Source organism: Cinclus cinclus, chromosome 20 (genome assembly GCF_963662255.1).
Source record: "Cinclus cinclus chromosome 20, bCinCin1.1, whole genome shotgun sequence".
Classification (NCBI taxonomy): Eukaryota; Metazoa; Chordata; class Aves; order Passeriformes; family Cinclidae; genus Cinclus; species Cinclus cinclus.
Window position 1 is genome coordinate 5518971 of NC_085065.1, and position 20054 is coordinate 5539024.

General features: G+C 48.0%; 2 protein-coding genes across 3 annotated transcripts; one reads left to right on the forward strand and one right to left on the reverse strand.

Annotated features, from left to right (window-relative positions):
* Positions 1-290: 290 nt before the first annotated feature.
* GALR2 (galanin receptor 2) lies at positions 291-1923 on the reverse strand. Its single transcript, XM_062506233.1, has 2 exons — positions 1577-1923; positions 291-1071 (listed from the first exon to the last, which is right to left on the reverse strand). Exons 1-2 carry the CDS (start codon positions 1915-1917, stop codon positions 291-293), a joined length of 1122 nt encoding a protein of 373 aa, XP_062362217.1. The 5' UTR covers positions 1918-1923.
* Positions 1924-5536: 3613 nt separating this feature from the next.
* On the forward strand, positions 5537-19799 carry SRP68 (signal recognition particle 68). 2 transcript variants are annotated; one of them, XM_062506231.1, is made up of 16 exons: positions 5537-5695; positions 7613-7679; positions 8201-8314; positions 9219-9414; positions 10131-10213; positions 10420-10529; positions 10865-10947; positions 11194-11334; positions 14631-14729; positions 15014-15078; positions 15349-15508; positions 16197-16291; positions 16530-16659; positions 17091-17166; positions 17995-18047; positions 18488-19799. In XM_062506231.1, the coding sequence occupies exons 1-16, from the start codon at positions 5545-5547 to the stop codon at positions 18713-18715; spliced, it is 1851 nt and encodes a 616-aa protein (XP_062362215.1). In that variant the 5' UTR covers positions 5537-5544; the 3' UTR covers positions 18716-19799. The 2 variants fall into 2 exon arrangements, with proteins under 2 accessions (XP_062362215.1, XP_062362216.1); XM_062506232.1 differs by lacking the exon at positions 8201-8314.
* The last annotated feature ends 255 nt before the right edge of the window (positions 19800-20054 follow it).

Sequence of the window (20054 nt, forward strand, 5' to 3'; positions counted from 1 at the left end):
GACTTTCCAAATGTCCCTAAAAGTGCACCCACTAGCTTCAGATGCTGTACTGGTTGGAGGGGCCAGAGCTTTTTACAGGCTCTGGGTGTAGATGCAATAGGGAGTAAGTCCATCCATGACAGAGGAACAGGTGTTCTTGGCTGAGTTTGTATCAGCAGTATCACAGTTATATCTGGATACATTTAAATGAAAAGGGTTCAACTGGACCCATTTCAACCCAAAACACAGCCCAGCCCCAGGCCTGCAATGGTGTGGGGGACTGCAATGCCACGGGGTGGGGGGAAGCTCTGCTAGCTGACGTCGAAGGTGACAGAGAAGCCATCTGCTCTCTGCTGCTGTCCCACCAGCTCTGCCTCCCCCCAGGGCTGTGCGGGGACCCTGCAGCGCACGGCAGAGTGGCCGGGCAGGGCTTCGCTCAGCTGGGTCACCTCGCTGAGCTCTGCCTCCAGCGTGCTGACCGTGTTGGCAGCCTGGGCCACGTGCACCTTGTGCGCTGCCTTCTTGTGCAGGAGGCAGCTGAAGGTCTTCTTGAAGCCCTTGCGGAAGTGTTTGGAGACCAGGGCGTAGACGATGGGGTTCACGCAGGAGTTGGCGTAGGAGATGACGTGCGAGAGGATGCGGAGCACGTACGTGGAGTGGTTGAGAGGGAAGTATCCAAACCACATGCAGAGGATGACCAGGTGATGGGGCAGCCAGCAGAGGCAGAACAGGACAGCAACAATGATGATCATCCTGGTGACCTTCCTCTTGGCCTTCTTGGACTCTGACATGTCTTGGAGAGGGTCCACGGACCGCCAGAGGTAGCGAATAGTCCGCACGTAAGTGAGGCTTAGGATGAGCACGGGGATGATGTAGCTGAAGATGAAGGTGCAGATGTCCATGATCTTGCGCTGGGAGATCTCCCAGATGGGGTGGCAGACGGTCAGGTTGGCCAGCTGGAACTCCTGGTAGTAGGTGAGGTAAGGGCCCGAGAAGATGAAGGAGAGCCCCCAGATGAGACAAATGGCCAGGAGGCCGTTCCTGGGTGTCCTCAGCTCCCTGGAGTGCAGAGGGTATCGTATGGCCAAATACCTGCACGGGAAAGGGAGAGGGACATGGCTGCAGTCCTGCAGAGGGCACAGAGAGAGCATCACCAGGAGCAGATGGGAGAGGTCAGAAATGGGACTGGGGGCTGTTGGGGGGTAGGGGCTGTCTCTGTGCATCCCAGGAAGAGCCAGAGCTGCACAGGGACTGAGCTTTGCTGCTTTCTCATTTTTCATCCCCACTTCACTGCCAGGGCCTGTGAATAAATCGCAGTCCTACAGCTTCAGAGTCTGAAAGCTTCCTCCAACTGGGCACTGAAGCCAGGGATCCCCCTCCAGCCCTGTGCAGGACCTCATCCTGACTGGCTGCACTTCCTTGCACACATCAACTGGGACACGCTCCTTGGTTCCCCCAGGAGCCATGGGAAATCACAGCAGTAAGGATTTAGCTCCAGAGGATTTTGTCCCCTTCCCTGCTCTGTTAGGATCCAGAGAAAGGGGAGCCTCAGGGTGCAGGGAGTCCCTCCGCCCCCACCCCCCATTCCTTTTCCTACCTGTCGAGGGAGACAGTGGCCAGGGTGAAGCTGCTGGCATACATGGTGAGGTAGATGAAGAAGTGGACGGCCTTGCACATGAAGGGCCCGAACACCCATCCCTCCAGGGTGTAGATGGTGGCTTGGAAGGGGACGCAGAAAAGGATGAAGCAGAGGTCAGCCACCCCCAGGTTGAGGATGAAGAGGTTGGTTGTGTTCTTCACCTGCCCGTTGCGCAGCAGCACGGCCAGGACCAGGCTGTTGCCCACCGTGCCCACGAGGAAGATGACGAGGTACACGAGTGGGATGATCACGGACTCAGGCTGCCAGCCCGCCCCAGAGCCCGCCAGCGAGCCGTTCATGGCCGGGAGTGCACGGACAGGGCTAGAGCGAGGAGTGTGCGTGGAGAAGGCACCCGGGTGGCACACAGGGTGGGGGGGTGCACCAGGGGAAAGGGGGTGCACAGAGAGCACGCTGGGGAGCACAGAAGGGAGGAAAAGGGAAAAGGAGGTGCGGGGAAATGTCAGTGAGGAGCACACCAGGGATGCACAGGAAAGGGGTCGACAGGAAGGGACGTGCAGTGGGGAGTGCAGCAGGGATGCAAAAGCAAAGGGAGAGGTCAGCAGGGACTGCACGGGAAAGGGGGTGCACAGAGAGCGCGCTGGGGAGCACAGGAGCGATGCACGGCAAAAGGGAGTGCAAGGAGACTCCAGCGGGGAGCACACCAGGGATGCACGGGAAGGGGGAGAGCGGTAAAAGGGGCGCACGGAGAGCGCACGGGAGATGCACGGCAAAGGGGGTGCATGGGGAGCGTGCGGGGGTCCCGCCGGGGCGCACGGGGAGCCCGCGGGGGTGCGGGGGAACCGGGCGCCCTTCACCTCCTCCGGGTGTGCGGGATTCCGCGGGAGCTCGGGGCGGCTCCGGCGGGGCGGCTCCAGCGCTCTCCGTGCTCCGGAGGAGCGGGGGGGTCCGGGGGGCTCCGGGGCGCGGCTCCCGCTCCGGGGAGGGGATCCCGGCCCCGCTCCCCTCGGGGAGCCGCCAGTGCTGTCACACCTCGGGAGGGGCTGGGGGAGCCGAGGTGGGCGCTCCAAAGGGAGCTGGGAACCCAAAGCGAGGCGGCAGGAGGGGTTTTCTTATCGCCCCCCTTCTTCAGTAGTCACTGGAAGAAGGTCTGTTCAACCCCAGGGGCTGCAGGGATGGTTTTTAGGAGTGGGGGTCCTCTGACTGCCAATGTGTCCGCATTGTGCAACTAAATCCTCGCACCAGAACACCCCAGGTGAGCCCAGATTTTCAGGAGAAGCTGTATTTCTCCCCACGGCTGGGAGAGCAGCGTGATACATTGCAGCGAGAACAAATCTTTTTCATGCCCTGTCTTCTTCCTGCAAAAATTGCCTTTTTGGTCCCGCACAGACAGAAGTCTTAGGACCGGCCGGTGCAATCAGCTCTCCAAGGACTCTTAGTCTGACCCCACCCCAGCCTGCCGTGTTTTGCTTCTGTGGAAAGAGAAGTATTTAATGTCAATTACTCCTGTAACAAACTCCACAGATTCTCAGTTCTCTTAATGGGCGTTCAGAGCTGAGCCTGCCGTGCTGGGAGCTCTGGGGACACTCACAGCCCTGTGACATTGCTACAACAGCACACGGAGCCCTTTTCACCCTCGGCTGCCCACAGGGAGCCCCCAAAAACATCTCCCGTTTGGAGGAGGTGCGTGAGGAAGTGAGCAGACTTTGGTGTGAGGATGCTCCGTATTCCTGATGACATCCCACAGGGCAAAAGCAGGCAATTAGGAGCGGCGCAGCAGAAAATCGGCCAACCCATAGGGCTCAAGGAGCTGCTGAGACACAGAGCACAGCTCTGCCTTCCTTTCCTGATCCCAGACTGGCCATATTCCCTCAGGGAACCACTCCTGTGCCACATCCCCGGCCACGACCACGGACATTGCTGGGAAGCTCATGGGGAAAGCCTGGCCCCAGGGAGGTTTCACCCTGGACCTGCCCTCTGTCCTCACATACCACAGGATACATGTATTATGGTACTGGTGGTGTCCTTGGTCTCAGTGGAGCTTTGGTTAGCTTGCAGAGAGACCAGGTCCACCCTTATGCTGCAGAGTAAGATTATTAAAAAAAAACCAAACAAACAAACAAACAAAAAAAAAAAAAAACAACAAAAAACAAAAAACCAAAAAAAACCACCACAGCACGGGAAAACAGTTTCTTCCCAAATATCAGTAAAACTCGTGAGTAGCAGTATAAAAGCAAATAGCAGCAAAATATATTCTTGTCCTGAGACACAGATGGGTTATTTGGCCAGGGGTGCAGAAGGATGATCCGGATCCCCAAAAGCAAGATCCTCTGGCCAAAATCAATAGGAAAAGGTACACCGTGGGGCTCCCAGTCCTTGCAGGTTGCAGGGCCGTCTGGCAGAGGGATGTGAGTGCCTGAAGCCTGTAACTCTGGATTTATTCTCTGCAGCAATCCCTGTGACACCAAAAGCAGCTCAGCCTCCCTGCAAGGCTCTACTCAAGGCTCTGCTCTGTGAAGGTCTGCAGGTTTGTGTGATCCTCCTGTCCCCCTGCCCTGGCGGAGAGCAGAGCCAGCTCTGCAGGAGGAGTTCACACACCCAGGCGGTGGCTGATGGTTTTACCCTCCCATTTCCAGATTCCAGAGGAATCCAGAGGAGCAGCAAGGTTTAATGCCAGCGTACAAGAAAGGTGGTGTGGCAGAAATGTGCCTGTGCCACAGCTGGTGGCTGTCCAGACACTGGAATAGGTCCTTTGGGGTTGTTTTTTTGTGCACCTGAAGGTGAGGGCTGCTGTGCCAGCCCAACCCAAGTCAGTCTGAACCACAGCTGCAAGAGTGGAGCTGTTGTTTGTAAAATAGGCTTTAATTGCTGTGCCTGCTTAGTTCAGCATCATCCTGCAGCACAATTTGGTTCAGATAGGGGATGAATTCCTGGAAGATGCATTTGTAGCCTGGAGAAGACAGTTTAAAAGATTTGCACAAAAAGCTGCAACTTGAGGACATGGGTTGATTTTTATTTCTTTTCTTCCCCTTTGAGCTTTGCTGTCTGTGAGAGGAAAGGAGAAGTTTGAAATCAGGAACAGCAGAACACAGCTGAGGCCTTGGAAGGGCCGGGGAGCCAAATTGCTTCTTGTAGTGTGACAGCAAAATGCAGCCAGGCAGGCAGAACCCAGGGCTGGCAAAGATGGGTCTGGGGGCATGAGCAGCTCTTGGAGCAGTTTGTACTTATAAGGGTTTATGCAAATACTACAGTTAGGTCCTAAAGTAAGTTTGGTGTTCGTCCCAAATGCTGCGTTCAACCCCATGTGCAAAAGGATGTGGTCTTAAGTGTTTACACCATGAAATAGCTCCAGCATTAAACAACTGCAGCCTCATCTTCCACCAGGTGCACAGCTCGAAGGGGTTCAGGCAGCTTGAGGTGAGAGGTTTTGATTTTAGTGCTGGGCCTGGGGGAATTTAAATCCCCTCTCCCAAAGGGCTGCCCAGAGCAGCAAGCTCGCAGCATTCTGGGAAGGGGCAAAGGGATGGATGGAGACACTGCCAGGTGTGGGGTCAGGCTGGGGGAATGACCCTGGGGGCTGATCTGGGGGTCACTTGAGGGGAATGAGTGGAATAAAATTGAGAAGGGTGACCCAGGGGGCTGATTTTGGGGTAGGGGGGGATCAGCTCTGGGGTGAGTGACCCTGAGGACTAATTCTGGGGTCAGCATTGGGCAGAGCACTGTGACGGAGCCGAGGGGCTCATTCCGGGAGGGATGAGCGGGACACGGGCGGGAGGGCCAGCGGGGATGTATCCAAGGGCCGGGTGAGGCCCAGCCCCGGGAGCCTGCCGGGATCCCCGGCTCTCCCTTCCCGGCTCCCCCCCGATCCCGGGCTCCCTCCGGGTCCTCCCCGTTCCCGGCGTCCCCCGCGCGGCCGCTCGCGCCGCTCCCCGGCCCGTGATGCACCGCGGCCGCTGCCCCGCTGCAAGATGGCGGCGGAGCGCCAGGGAGGAGGAGGCGGCGGCCGCGGGGCCGGAGCGGAGGAGAACAAGGACCACAAGGACGGCAAGGACAACAAGGAGAACGAGCGGCCGGCGGGGCCGCAGCCCGGCGGCCTCGGCGACAGCCTGGGCCTGGAGAGCATCCTGCGCAGCGGCGGCGGGGGGACGTGGCAGGCCAGGCCCCGTGGGCGGCGGGGGGACGTGGCGGCAGCGCGGGGCTCGCAGGGCCCGGGCGTGCAGGGACGGCGGGCACTACCACTGGTCCGGCCTCGGGCCCCGTGCGGGGGCGCCTCGGAGGTGCGGGCGGTGCTAGTGTGGGTCTGCGTGAGGGTTTGGTTTGGGTAAAACGGGTCAGCCTGGCTTTCCTGACTTATGGAATTGCGCTCTACCTGTGCTACGTCTCCTTTCGAACAGCGTGATAGCTGGCGTCAGTCTCCACAGCGGAGCCGTGTGCTGCGCCGTGCGCTTTAGGATAAGAGCAGGTTACCTGCGAGCTACTCGTGGTGATTTTGCATCTTGAAGTGAGCAGTAATATATATATTAAAAAAAATCTTAATAGGTGCGCTGAGGTGGCAGACTGGCTCTTGCAGATTTAGTGCTTCTGAGATCTCAGCATGTAAAGCTCATGGAGGTTTTGTAGGTGAGACTTCGATGTGAAACCAGCCCAGCTGCACAGCTGTGATAGAGCTGAGTTTTATCTTCTGGGTCAGAGGGAAACCCGAGGGAAATCAGGTTGCAGTTTTCCACGTGGCATATGGCAGGTGTTATGTAGTCAATAACTGTTGAGTAAGATGCAGGCATAGCAATTGCCCTGGGAATGCTGGGAATGTCTAAGTCAATGAAAAAAAAAGAATGGGATATAAATTCAGCAAGTAGCTGTGCGGGTTCAAAGAGTCTGAAAAAAATCTTGGGTAAACAGCAAGGATGAAGAGGGCTGTGTTGAGAAATTGCAGTTTGACTTGGTGGTTCTTCAAATACAGAATAATACAGTGTAATAACTATTGTGCAGGTTTTAATACTTCAGAGACTTTTTTTTTTAGGTGTAGTCCCAAGAAAACACTTTGATAGACATCTGGCACTTTAAATGTTTGGTGGTTTCTTTAGTTGTATAGTAATAGTGTTTCTTTTGTGGGGTTGTTATACAGTCTGGTTGTGGGTTTTCTTTAAAGGCTTCTTGGTAAAGCTTAAAAGGGAAATTTTAGAGTATGAATATGTACAGAACAGACATTTCTTGTGTGTGGTGAAGATTTTATTTCGCAAAATAACCTGCCTTGTAAACTGAATGAAAAACATCAGATTTACTAGAATATGACATGGTCTTAATTGCTAGGAATAACTGAGGGAATAAAGCAAGGTCAGGAACTCTGCAAATACACTGAAGGATGTGGAGACTGGATAGAAATGATGGAGTGCTTCACAGGGCAGTACTTTGTGTCACAGATACTTGTTACAGCAACATGCTGCAAGACTAGAAATGCGCTGAAAAACTGAGAAAAAACAGCCCTGGAGTTATTTCCAAAAGCTCTTTTTATGAGGTTCTGGGCTCAGAAGGCACTTTGTTTGTGGAAGCTGTGCTGGGGAGGTGGCAATGATTCTGTACAGGGTGTTTTTATCCTTTTCCTGAATGAGGGGACATTCCAGGGCAGGAAAGCTCTACCTCAGTTTTTCCTACAAAACTGTGTCACAAGCGTGGCTGGGGATGTCCTGGGCTGGGTTGTCAGGTGTATTATCCTGGATGGGTCTTTTGGCACAGCTGCTTGTCCCAAAATGAACTCTGGTGACAGCAGCATTCCTGTGGATGTCTGGAGGAGGAGGTGCTTGAGGTTTGTCTTGGTCTCTGCTGACAGTCAGGAGCTCTGGAGGGAGCTGTGGACTCATGAGGTGGCTTAGAACCATCAGCTCCCTCAGCTGTCTGCTTTTAGGAGGTTTTGGGGTACCCCACTGTTCAAAGTGCATTTGTCTCATGGGATCTGTGGGGTTTCCTGCTGTTATTTTGGGGTGGGAGGAGAGGCTGGTGCCAGCTGCACTTGTGAGTGTGCCTTAACGTGAGCCGCAGTCCTGCAGATCGTGAAGGAGTCACAGCAGCAGCATGGCCTGAGGCATGGGGACTTCCAGAGATACAGGTTAGTGTTGGGAACTGCTCCTGGGACTTGGCTTCACTTCATTTCAAATGCAAACCCCCTGTAGCAGGCAGCAAAACCCATCTGCCAGGTGAATACTCATGATAGTGAATATTCCATGTGGGGCCGTGTGTGCTGATCTCCCTTGCCTGAACTGTGCTGTGGCTCTGCAGACTGGCTCTTGCCCCTCCACTGCCCATAAGAGCTTGTGTTCATATTTCCCTGATAGGTATTGTACTCCTCCAGAACTCAATGTTCAATAAACACACATAATGCAGTTAGTAATGAGCACATCACCCTGATTTTTCAAGATCATTAATAACCATGTGTCTTCTCACCTTGTTTTCTATTAACTGCTGCTTTACAGGTAGTTTTGGAGCTACCATATGTTACACATTGAGTTTTAATTGTTAAAACATTGCCTGGTACAGCCTTTAGTATTTTTTTTCCTTCTATTTGGATAGAGCAATAAACAGAAGCAAAGTTATCCTTTGGCCAAAATGACTGTGGTTGTCTTTTTTTAGGGGTTATTGCTCCCGCAGGCTGAGGCGGCTCCGCAAAACTCTCAACTTCAAAATGGGCAACAGGCACAAGTTCACTGGGAAGAAAGTAACTGAAGAGATTCTCTCAGACAACAGGTACAGGGACTGGATGGAATTGAGAATTCAGTGTGTTGCTGAAGAGTTACAGTAATTTCTGTTTCAGGTAGAAAACAATTCTGTGCAATATCACTCAAAACATTTGTTTTCAGAGATGTATGTTGATATTAATAAAAGTTTGGGCTGTAGTGCAGGAGCAAGAGACACTTCTCAGATCCAGCTTCAACCAGCAGGAGAAGAAGGAGCAACAGCAGCCTGTTCCTTCTCTTCCCTCATAATTGCAAAATGGATTCTTTTCATAATCAGTCAATTCTGTGACATTGAAGAGGAAATGCTTATTCAGGTCTGTTGCAAGGTAGCTGTGGAAATGCTGGTAATGTAAATGCAGCAGCCAGCAAGATTGTGGTTGGAGATGCAATCCCTTCCATTTGAACAGAAATATTGCACTGCAAGTTTTGCTTAAATTTTCTAAATTTTACAGAATGCTCATCTGACAGAATATGTGGAGAATAGCCAGGATTTTGGGCTCAATTCCTGTCTTTTAGAAGTACTTGAAATGTTTCCTGTCCTGTCTTTTCTTGTGGGAAGACAACACGTGGTGCTGCATTCACCTGTGTTGTTAAGAACATATAAAACCAATTTGAAGAGTGTCCTAAAATGATAAATCCCTTGTCTTTGTAGTGCCTGTAGTACTACAGAACGATACCTAATTCTCTTCTTCAGAGAGGGTAATTACACTTCTGAGTGAGAAACAGCAGAAACCAGTCAGGAATAGCAAGACTTTTGTGTGCTTAGTACTTCAAAAAGTAAAAGCATCTGCCTCTTGCTAACAAAGCTGAACTTCTGCTGTTGAACTTGGCAGACCAAATGGCAAAGAACTGGTGGAGATGCAGCTGTTATCTGAGTGTCATTATTGTCCCATGGACCCTCCTGTGCTTTGCAGGTATTTGCTGCTGATCCTGATGGATGCAGAGAGGGCCTGGAGCTATGCCATGCAGCTGAAGCAGGAGGCCAACACGGAGCCTCGCAAGCGCTTCCATTTGCTCTCGCGGCTGCGCAAGGCTGTGAAGCATGCTGAGGAGCTGGAGAGGCTCTGTGAGAGCAACAGGGTGGATGCCAAGACAAAGCTGGAAGCTCAGGTAACCCCTGATACTTTCATCTTGTTGTACAGCAAAGGCTGAATGAGAAACCTTTGGAATTTGAGGTGAAGAAATAATTAATATCTCTCAATAGATAATAAAAGTTAAAAGAATTGAGGGCAACTAAGATGGTGCAACACAGCCTAAGAAACTGCTTATCTGCTGAGTTACCTTTTTGTTTAATGTGCTGCAGTAGCCACCTAGAATGCAAGACTTGGGGGTTCAGTTCCTGGAAAACATGAAAGAAATGTGTAACCTCTTTGAACAGGGGTCTGCAGTGCTGCAGTCAGTTAATTAAACGGGCATTGTATAGCATATTGCTGGGGGTAAAAGTTTTGTGACATCAGTGGGCCATTGCATAACAAACAAGAAATATCTTTGCTTTAATTTCTGGGCAACCTTGTCTAGTGGAAGGTGTCCCTGTCCATGGCAGGGGGTTTGGAACTAGATAATCTTGAAGCTCCTTTCCAACCCATTCCATTCTGTGATTCCGTTTTATGATTCAGTGGTTCCTTGGAAGCGTAGAGTCAGTTGAAGAAGAAGAGGTAGGTAGCTGTAACCTGTCATCCAAATCAGTTGTCTTCTGTGGGAAGCCCCAAGAAAAAGGGCAAAGCTTAGTCACTCACTGTAGGAGTCACAGCAGCCTTCATGCTAAAGGTGGCACTAATTAGGCTGTTGATGGTGGGGAAGTGACCTTGCCCCTGCTCTGTGTGCAGGCGTACATGGCTTATCTCACCGGGATGCTTCGCTTCGAGCACCAGGAGTGGAAGGCAGCAATGGAGGCTTTCAACAAATGCAAGTGAGTCCCTCACTTCCTTCAGTAAATAGTGTTGGATCACTTCAGTTAGGTGCAGCAACTCTGTGAGTTGTTTAGTTAATTGTGCTTAACTGGCAGGTGCTACTGAAGAAATAGCATCCTCCAGAGCACAGACACAAACTCTTCCCTTAGGATAGTACCTCCCAAGTGACACACACTGCAGTATTAATATATGCCCTTTGCTGTAGGACCATCTATGAAAAGCTGGCCAATGCTTTCACAGAAGAACAAGCTGTGCTGTATAACCAGCGTGTGGAGGAGATCTCGCCCAACATCCGCTACTGTGCCTACAACATTGGTAAGGGCAGGGGGGCCCTCATCTGTTCACAGGAAAGCAATATTGACTTAGTTAAACCCTGGTCTAAGTGACATTGAGGTCATAATATTTTGGGCAAATTCTGCACATGTTCTGGGACAGTTTAACAATGCAGAAACAGCTTCATTTTGCAACAGCATCTGTGGTTATGTGTAGAATGACAGAATAACATTTTGTGGCAGCTTGCCTATGAAGTCAGAATGAAATTGCAAGCGTGTCCCTAAACTGCCAGTATAAAATCTAATTACTAGGTTTTGTACATGAAAGCAATTTTGAGGTCAGATAGAAATGTGATCTCAATTTTTTGATTTGTTCAGGTGACCAGTCTGCCATGAATGAGTTGATGCAGATGAGACTGAGGTCTGGTGGCACTGAAGGTCTTCTTGCAGAAAAACTGGAGGTAATTTATTTGCATGCCTGAGCTTGAAATATCATTATTACTGTGCTGAGCGTGAATATTGCTGCAGCAAATCACTCAAGAGCCAGAATAGAACAGAAGTGAGAAAGCAAGCCTAGGCTCTGTGGGAAACAATGCTTTCCCAAAAAGCCCTTTGATTTCAAAACAGTCAAGTCTAACATGAATTCAGGAGGTTCAGTTTTGAATCCCTGTAAGTTCAAGCTCCTAAGCTGGGTGTGTTCTTTGCAGGCACTGATCACCCAGACTCGAGCAAAGCAGGCAGCCACGATGAGTGAGGTGGAGTGGAGGGGGAGAACTGTTCCAGTGAAGATTGACAAAGTGAGGATCTTCCTGCTGGGGCTGGCTGACAACGAGGCAGCAATTGCTCAGGTAATTGCTCAGGCTCCTGCCCTTCTCACCATCCCCTTTCCTTCTGTGCACTACCTTGTACCTGAACTAAAAGCTTTTGAACAATCTCTTTCTTCTTTTTTTTTTTTTTTTTTTTCCAAACCTGGGGCTGGAAGGCTAAAGGTGTAAATGAGGGAATACTGATTATAACCCAAAGCTGCAGTGTCAGCTGGGGATAGCTCTCACAGTCTGCTGAGTGGGATAGTCTGGGAGTTCTGAGTATTCCTTCTTGGAACATTCTGTGCTGCCTTCCAGCAGTAGTGTGATAAGCATTATTATTAGTACATCACTTGGAAATGAGGGTTGCATTTTTAAGAGTTACTGGTTTTGAATTACTCTTCTAATTTCTTTAAGCATCTTGCTGAAGTTCTCTAACTTCAGAGTAGCCAAAACAAGATACATATTGACCATAGTTTTTTTTCAGCAAAAAATAGCCGTTTGCCAGGTGTAGCAGGTGCTATGCTGTCTATTCCATTCTCTTATTGACTAATGGAAATTTTCAACAGCAGGAAGTGGATTAATAAATGTCAAGATGTAAATCTTATAATAGTTCTGAAACACTTTATAGACTCATGGAATATCCTGAGTTGGAAAGGACTCACAAGGATCATTGAAGTCCAGCTCACTGGAACTTGCAGTGGCACATACTATGTATGTCTTTAGTATTGTAGTCAAGTTTTCCACAGGTAGGTTTTTACTTGGAAATGGTGACCTGATGAGGTATCCTGCTTTTCAATGGCTGCATACACAGAGTTTAAAAAGGCAGTGAAAGGGTCTTCAGTAACAACTCTTGCCACTAAAAATGGGATTTTTTTCAGCATTAAAAACTCCTTATCACCAGGAGAATAATGATGATAAGTAAAAATAGAAATGATAAAAACCCTACAGAGGGCTAAGATCAGAGCAGGGAATAGTGGTAAGTAGAGTGTGAGTAGCATAAACAGGATGTGGCTGGGTGGGAAACCTGAGTGTTACCCATAATGTTAGGAATTGGTCATTGCTGAATGAATTTGGTTTCAGCAAGCACATAAGTGTGGCCAGCAGGTGGAAGTACAGCTCAGAGTTCCCTCATTTAACTTCCATCCTGGCAGCTCACAGTTGGACTTTTTCAGTTTAATTGCTCTCTAAAGTAGTGGCAGAACAGCCTGAATTTGTTCTCATCTCGCTTTGCATTCCTGGGAAGGTCTGACTAAACAGAGGAGTTGAGTGGACTGGTGAGAGCTGAGCATGCAGCAGCACTGTTTACATTCCCAGAGGGCTAAAACTTGCTTTTTTGGCAGCAGTTCTGGAGTTGTGTCAGCTGTGATGGGCAGTCCATCTTCAGGTGAATTGTGCTTCCTGGGATCTTTGGCACCTTTCTGCTCATCTTCATTGAGCTGAAACCCTGGCATAACAGCAGTGTTCTGCAGGGTTTAATTAGAAGTAAAACCAGTCTGTTTTGTGTAAAAATGGAGTCTCCCAGTGCAATTATACTGTTGCCTTTGGTGCCTTATTGCTAATGGGAGGAGCAGAATAAATAAGCCAAACTGAAACGGGAATCGAGGTTTAAAATAGCTTGTGTCAGTCCTTTTGTAGATTTGAAGGCAAGACTTTGGGAGCCCATTGGCTCTCACCAGGTAGAAGTGACAAGGCTGCAGGGAAGCATGGCACAGGTGTGCTCCTACCTGGTATTGCCTCAAGGATTCTGTGCTCATCTCTAGATTGCAGCAAAAATGGGTGGTAATAACTGCCTGAGATGTTACACACTGGTTTAGACCAAAGGAAACCTGACAGCTGAGCACTCCTCACTTTTGGAATTGGGTTCTGTGGGATTGGTTTCCATGAGCCCTCTAAGATTAACCTGTGCAGTTTCTGTCAGGACAGTTGAATCACCAGCTGTAACACGTGTCTTAGTCCTGAGAGAGATCCTGAGATCTGATATCTCCCAAATCAGAACTGTGTATTTATGCATAGAATCAGCTGAAGGAGTTTTTGCTTGGAGAGGAAAGCCATTGTTTCATTTCAGGGCCCAGCCCTTGCCCTGTTAGTGCCTGAATGATGATCTGGCCATGTCTGTTTTCATTTTTGTGCTTGCAATGAAATTGCTGTGCTGCTCTGGGTGAGGTTGAGAATGCAGTCAGACTCGTCTCTAGTTATTTTCAGGAGTCAGTCCCACCTTAAAAATTCTCACAGTAAATCCTAAATTAAAAACAAAAAAATCCAAATGCAAAAAACCACCTCCATCACAGGATACCTGAGGCTTTGTGAGGGAGTAAAAATAACATTCCTGATTGGGTTAGTGTATGTGGGAAGTGGAGAGGCAGAGACTGTAGAGCTGTACAGTAGATAAAAAGTGAGCATGGTTTTAGACAGTTTTTTATTCATTTTGACAATTTCAAATTTATTGTAGCAAAGCTCATCTTACACTGTTACATGACTTGGGAGTGGCAGGACATCGTGCTGGTACTCTTGAATTCTCCTTCAGTCACTGAGGCTGAGGTTTACTTGAGAGCAGTTTTTTCTTACTGAATCAGTGAGTCTTGCAGTCTCCACCTGGTTTACTTCTCAGCATCTGAATAAAGGCTGAGTTTGGGTTTGGGAGCTTGTTTAATTGGGTACACGATAGGCCAATAAATTAGGCAGAGATCAAGCTTCAACCTGTTTTTCAGAAGTTGTTTTCAAGTTCTGGTTTTGGGGCAGAAGGCCAAAAGCTGCTTCACCTTCTTTTAACAAAACTTATGGTGACAGCAAAAAAGCACTCAGTCACTCCTGCTACTAAAATATATGGTTCCTGTGAAAAATGCTTCAAACAAGCAAGTTATTGCCACTGTGAGCATTGCTAGAGTGGGAGTGGAGGAAAGATAATCATCTGCATGTTCTTACCACATGGCAAAAATTAAATCAGCATAACAAGAGCTGTCTGCATTGGTAGTTTGCCAGTTCAGGACTGCTCAGCTCTTCTGTTGCTGAGCTTTTCCCATAGTGCAGTCTAGCCTCAGCTCAGGGAGCAGTGCAGGTGCCATCCAGGAAGGGAAGGAAGGTAACTGGTGCAGGAATGAGGCCATGAGCTGTGTCTGCTAGGCCTTCACTGCTGTTCTCAGCACTGACCCCATTCCCCACAATTTCTGGCAGGTTTCCCCCAGGAACATGTTTCAGACAGGCACAGATTGGAGTTCTAACTACTCAGGGACCTTAAAGATATAATTTGGGAGAAACTTTGTTTAATCTCCTTAGTTAATTCATGCATCATACAAAAAAATTATGATTTCTGAACTGTCTTGAATCTCCTTTGCTCTTAGGCAGAAAATGAAGAGACAAAAGAACGTTTGTTTGAGTCTTTACTCAGTGAGTGCAGAGATGCCATTCAGGCTGTTCGGGAAGAATTGAAACCAGACCAGGTAAGCAGCAAACATCAGTTTCTACTTCCAGTGACACTGTGCTTCCTTGGGGTTGATTTAATGTTAAATTTGCTGGGATTTCTTTAATAAAGGGCTGTGAAATTTGAATTGATGCTCTTCAGAACTGAAGTGGGTAATAGCAATGAAGACGCCCTCCCTCTTTTGCCTAGAAGTTTGTTACAGCTTCCATGGTTTACCCAAACCTTGAGTTGTTTTGTATTGTTTCATCCCTTGGCTGCCAGTTTTAAGTAAATCATGCAGTGTTTTGTCTCCGTTGCCCGCAGAAGCAGCGAGAACACTCTCTGGAAAATGATTCTGGGAAAGTGTCCAACATCCAGTACTTACACAGGTAATAGGCAAACATTGCTGCCAGTGCCATGTTCTTATGTCAAGATTTTATTTTTGTTTGGTTTTGCTTTATGGGGTTTTTGTTCTGGGCCTCTGGAATCCCAAAGGATGACTGTACAGATAAGGATCTGATTCGGGCAGCTTTGTAAACATTTTTCTCCAGACTCTCACGTTGACCTTCCAGATGTTTTTCCACCATCAGTTCAGAACACAGAGTAGTGTTTTGAGTAGCTCTGACGGTGCTGATAGGATTTCTCTGTTTTTTTGGCAGTTATTTGACCTACATCAAGCTGTCCACAGCCATCAAGCGCAACGAGAGCATGGCCAAGTCCCTGCAGAAGGCCCTGCTGCAGCAGCAGCGCTCCGACGAGGATGGCAAGCGCTCGCCACGGCCGCAGGACCTCATCCGCCTCTACGACATCATCCTGCAGGTAGTGCTGAGGAAACACAGCCAGCTCTCCAGCCTAACCAGACAACTGTGGTACAAAAGGTTCTTGTAGAAATACAGCGCTGCAGCTGGACTACCGTGAAGTCTGAAGAGCAACTGAGTACCTTCAAGTATCTCAAAGATGTTCCACATCTGCATGAAACACAAAAAACCTCTTTTGGTTATGAGCAGAACCTGCTGCTTGAAAGGGTGTCCTTTGTTGTTGTCCTTAGCACTCTAATACAATTTTAAAATTCTCTTTTCTGAGTCTTGTGCAGCACCCTTAGAGCTACCTTAGTTTTTGCTGGGCAGGGAAAATAGCAGCTAAAAATACTTGTGCTTCATAAGCAGCTTCTCCATTTCTCCCATAGTTTTGCAGTTAACTGAGGGACCCTGTGGCTGAAGCAGCTGTGAATGGGAGAGGGAAATGCCTCATGAAATAATTAGTTCATGTGAAATCTAAGGAGTCTGTCCTAATTCCTGTTTGTGTCAGGAAGTCTGTCCTGAGGGCAACTTGCACAAGTTTCAATGAGAGTCCTTCACAAGGTTAGAAAACTGATAATTAGAAAACTGGAAACTATTTCCCTGGGAGTGTTCTGTTGACTTGTCAAAAGGGGCAGCTTTCTCTTAGACCAGCAGATTCCAGAGGAAGGCAATACCTGCATTTGTTATTCTGACTCCCTTTTGCACAGAACCTTGTGGAACTGACACAACTTCCTGGCCTAGAAGAGGACAAGAACTTCCAGAAGGAGACTGGACTGAAGACACTCGTTTACAAAGCTTACAGGTGACTGAGAAACAGCCAGGTTTTCTTTAGCACACATGGCACCTTCAAAAGTTGTAACTCCACAGCTCTGTGAGCTGTGCAGGCCTTTGATGCAGTTTCCTCTGTCCTTTGAGACTGGTTCCTAAAGGGAAACCAAACTATCCACTACTGCTTAAGGATATCTCCTATTGTCAGTCATTTCAGTTGGCAAAAGGTGTGGATAACAAACACATCAGGAATGCTCTCTTGACTGTTGCAGGTGTTTCTTCATTGCCCAGTCCTATGTCCTGGTAAAGAAATGGAGTGAAGCCCTTGTGCTGTATGAGAGGGTGCTGAAATATGCCCGTGAGGTTCAGTCAGGAGCTGGAGCTCACAGGAACAGCTTGAAGGTAGGAACCCAGTCCTGAAGCTGAAGTTTGATGAAGCAGCTCTGTCCCACTATTTAGTGTTAATTGGATGCCAATTGCCATTGTGCAATTGCCATTGCAATTCAAGACTGATCTTTAAGTAGGCAGAAGGGTAGTGTTCATTATAGTAGAGACTTTCTAGTGGCATGGGAACACTTCACCTGGCCACTCACTTGGAGGAGGGACAGACTTGCACCAACTCCAAAACAATTTGCCACTTTTACTCACCTGTGCATTTTCTCTTATTCAACTTCTGTAGTGCCTAAAGCACAATGCTGTAGCTTTTTCCCTTCTGGGAAAGCTTATCAGCAGTGGGATTAATTTCTTAGTTCTTACTCTGTCTGGTTTTATCTTTGCTCTGACTCTTAAACTGACACCTTTCAGCTCTCAAATAATTTTCTTTAATGCTCTAGGAGTTGCCTGATGTTCAGGATCTCATCACTCAAGTCAATGCAGAGAAGTATTCCTTGCAAGCAGCAGCTATTTTAGGTGAGTAACACAGCTATACTAGAACTCTGCTCTAATGTATCTTGACTAAAGCTGCAACTATTTCATTTCTAAAGTTCCAAATGCTTTTCCATCACCATTCACGTGGGCTCTGGAAAAGTACTTTTTACCCCCCACAGTTCTAGCTGCTTCTAGGTGTATGTAGTGCAGGAAGGCAGGCAGTGACTGGACCTTGGCATCTTGCTCCCTGCCCAGAGATGTTAAAACCCTTCCTGGGGATGTGCACCCATGTTGGGAATGTGCACAGAACAGTTTAGTGTTTCATTTTTTTTGCTGCTAACACTTTAACCTTACTCATCCCAGTTTTGCCTGGCTGGGTGAGCTACTAAGAAGAGGGAGAGCAGTGATGTTCTCTGTCAGTGTCAGCCTGGTCAACAGAACTTTTGGGGGATGGATGAACTTCTTGATTTCTTGGGCTGCTGTTTTTGCTATGCCTGCTGCTGGAAATCCAGGACAATAAGTGTGTTGCCTCCTTTATTGCCTTAATGTTGCTTTAACAGACCCCCCCCCCGTGTGTGTGTTGATGATGTGTTCTCATCATCTTCTTCTGTGTGCTTCACTCAGAATCTGTGCTGCTGTCCAGACCTTCTCATGACAGTGTGAAGCCCACTGCAGGGCTGTGTTGGCTGTAGATGAGTGTGTGTGGTGCTTACTCTAGAAACCAAGTTGATTCTGCTGAAAATACTGTCCTGTGCATCCCAGAGAGCAAGGATCATGGCTAAGCTTGGAGCACAGCTGCTTCCCGAGACAATCTCACTCTACACCAAGGTCAAGCCTGTTATTCTTACCCCTTTTTGTTCAATTTTGCAGATGCAAATGATCCTCACGAGACTGAGTCTCCATCTCAGGTCAAGGATGGCAAGGTAAGAGCCAAGAGCTCAGGCAAATTCCAGCTGTGCTCTTCATGACCTTCACCTTTATCCTGTTACCCGAGTCTTTCTCACAACACAAGAAATGTCACACTGATCAGGATTTGGTCATGACTGGTGAATTAAAGGGCTTTTATTAATAAGGCTTGATGCTGAAGCTACCTGACACAGTGAGGTAGGAGCTGGGAGGCTGCTTGCAGCTTTCTAGTGTGGCAGCTTGCTTTATTTAGCTTTGTCTGTGCACAATGGAAGGGTTTTCCAGAGATCTGCAGCTGTGCTTTGACAGGAGGTTAAATCATTCTCCAGGTCCCCAGAGGCATCACAAAAGGGAGCTTAAACTTCTCTTGTCTCAGTTGCTGCTCAGTCCAGTTTGATGTTTGACCCTTTTGATGTGACTGGAACTTAATTTGTGTCCCTACCTCGGTCTCTTGCAGCCACTCTCAGAACGGTTTGAGACTTTCTGCCTGGATCCTTCCCTGGTCAGCAAGCAAGTCAGCCTCGTGCACTTCCCACCAGGATTCCAGCCCATTCCATGCAAACCCTTGTTCTTTGACCTGGCCCTTAATCATGTTGCTTTCCCACCTCTGGAGGACAAGGTGGAGCAGAAGGCCAAGAGTGGCCTCACAGGATATATAAAGGGCATTTTTGGATTCAAAAGTTAACCAGGACCCCCAGAGGAACAAAGGTTTTTATTCTGTATTGAAGGAAAAGCTCCAGGAGGTTCTAGGACACAAACACCTGCACCTGAAACCAAAAGAGGGAAGTTTTACCATCTTCTCCCCTGTGTCCTGTGTTTATGTCTGTGCACACATTCTCTCCCAGTGTATTAAAGACAAGCAATTACTCAGAAACAAGCATACACTATAAATAACTGAAAATAACCTGGAGCACAGAGAAATTCCTTTCTGCTTGGAGAAGTTCTGTGATCAGTGCTGTCCAGTGCTGGAACACATCTGTTTACCATGGATCAGGGCATAGATACAATTTAATTCCTGCCTCTGCCCCATTATTTGACACTATAGTTTGAATTTTTGATCTAGAAATTGGGGTGTAATTGGGAAGCAGAGGCAGAAGTAGGTGCATAACTAAACCAGCAAGGTGAGGCTCCCTCACAATGGCTGTGGAACAGTAGCCAGGGGGGCAACTTCTCCTTTCCTTTCAACCCAGAAGTCTATATTTTTTAAGAATGTAATGTTCAGAAGTGACAAAATAGAGCCTCTTTCCTTATCAGTAAGGATGGCAAATGTCAAATGTTGATGGTGGTGAATTTGTACTCTGGGCCAATAGCACCCTTCTTTATTCATACACACTTCGTTAAATACCTAAATACAGTATAGAACCTATTCCTGAAAGTATTTTCCTGGGAAAATAGCTTCATGGGTGGCTTTAGAAATAGCTACTTGCTCTTCTTGGGAAGTTGGGTCTCTTGGTGTTTGTTTTGTCTCTGATCTAAACCTTGTCTGAAAACAAGATGATCTTTTTCTGAAGTTCATCTGTTGCTTTGTTTCTTGTCCCTGGTCGGTAGCTACACCTGAAGTGAGGGATAAGGAACAGGAGACCAGTGGGTTTGTGAGTGATAATTCATCTCTGTCATGCCAGACAGCATTTTTTATAAAGCACCCAGGTGACATGGGGATGGACACTTTGAAAGTGCAGGTAATTTCATAATTGTGATCACTTCAGCAAGAAAAGACCCCACAGCACATGGGCAGAACTGTTCCTAAATAAAACATTTGGAAGATTCCACCAGCACTGTGTGGGTTTTCACTCGGCCTGTAGCTGGCAGCTGAAGCATCAGTTTGTTCTGGTTGTCTAGACTTTGTGTTTTTTCTCCTTTATTTAGCCTTTGGAATTAAGGTTGGAAACAGGACTGTTTTGAATTATTGTTTTTTTTTGTTGTAATGGGTATTTTCCTTGCAAGGTGCATGTCAGATGAATGGGGGGAATTAACAGTTCCCATTATTTTAATATGAATGTTTGCTTTGTTCCAAGTTGATCTGA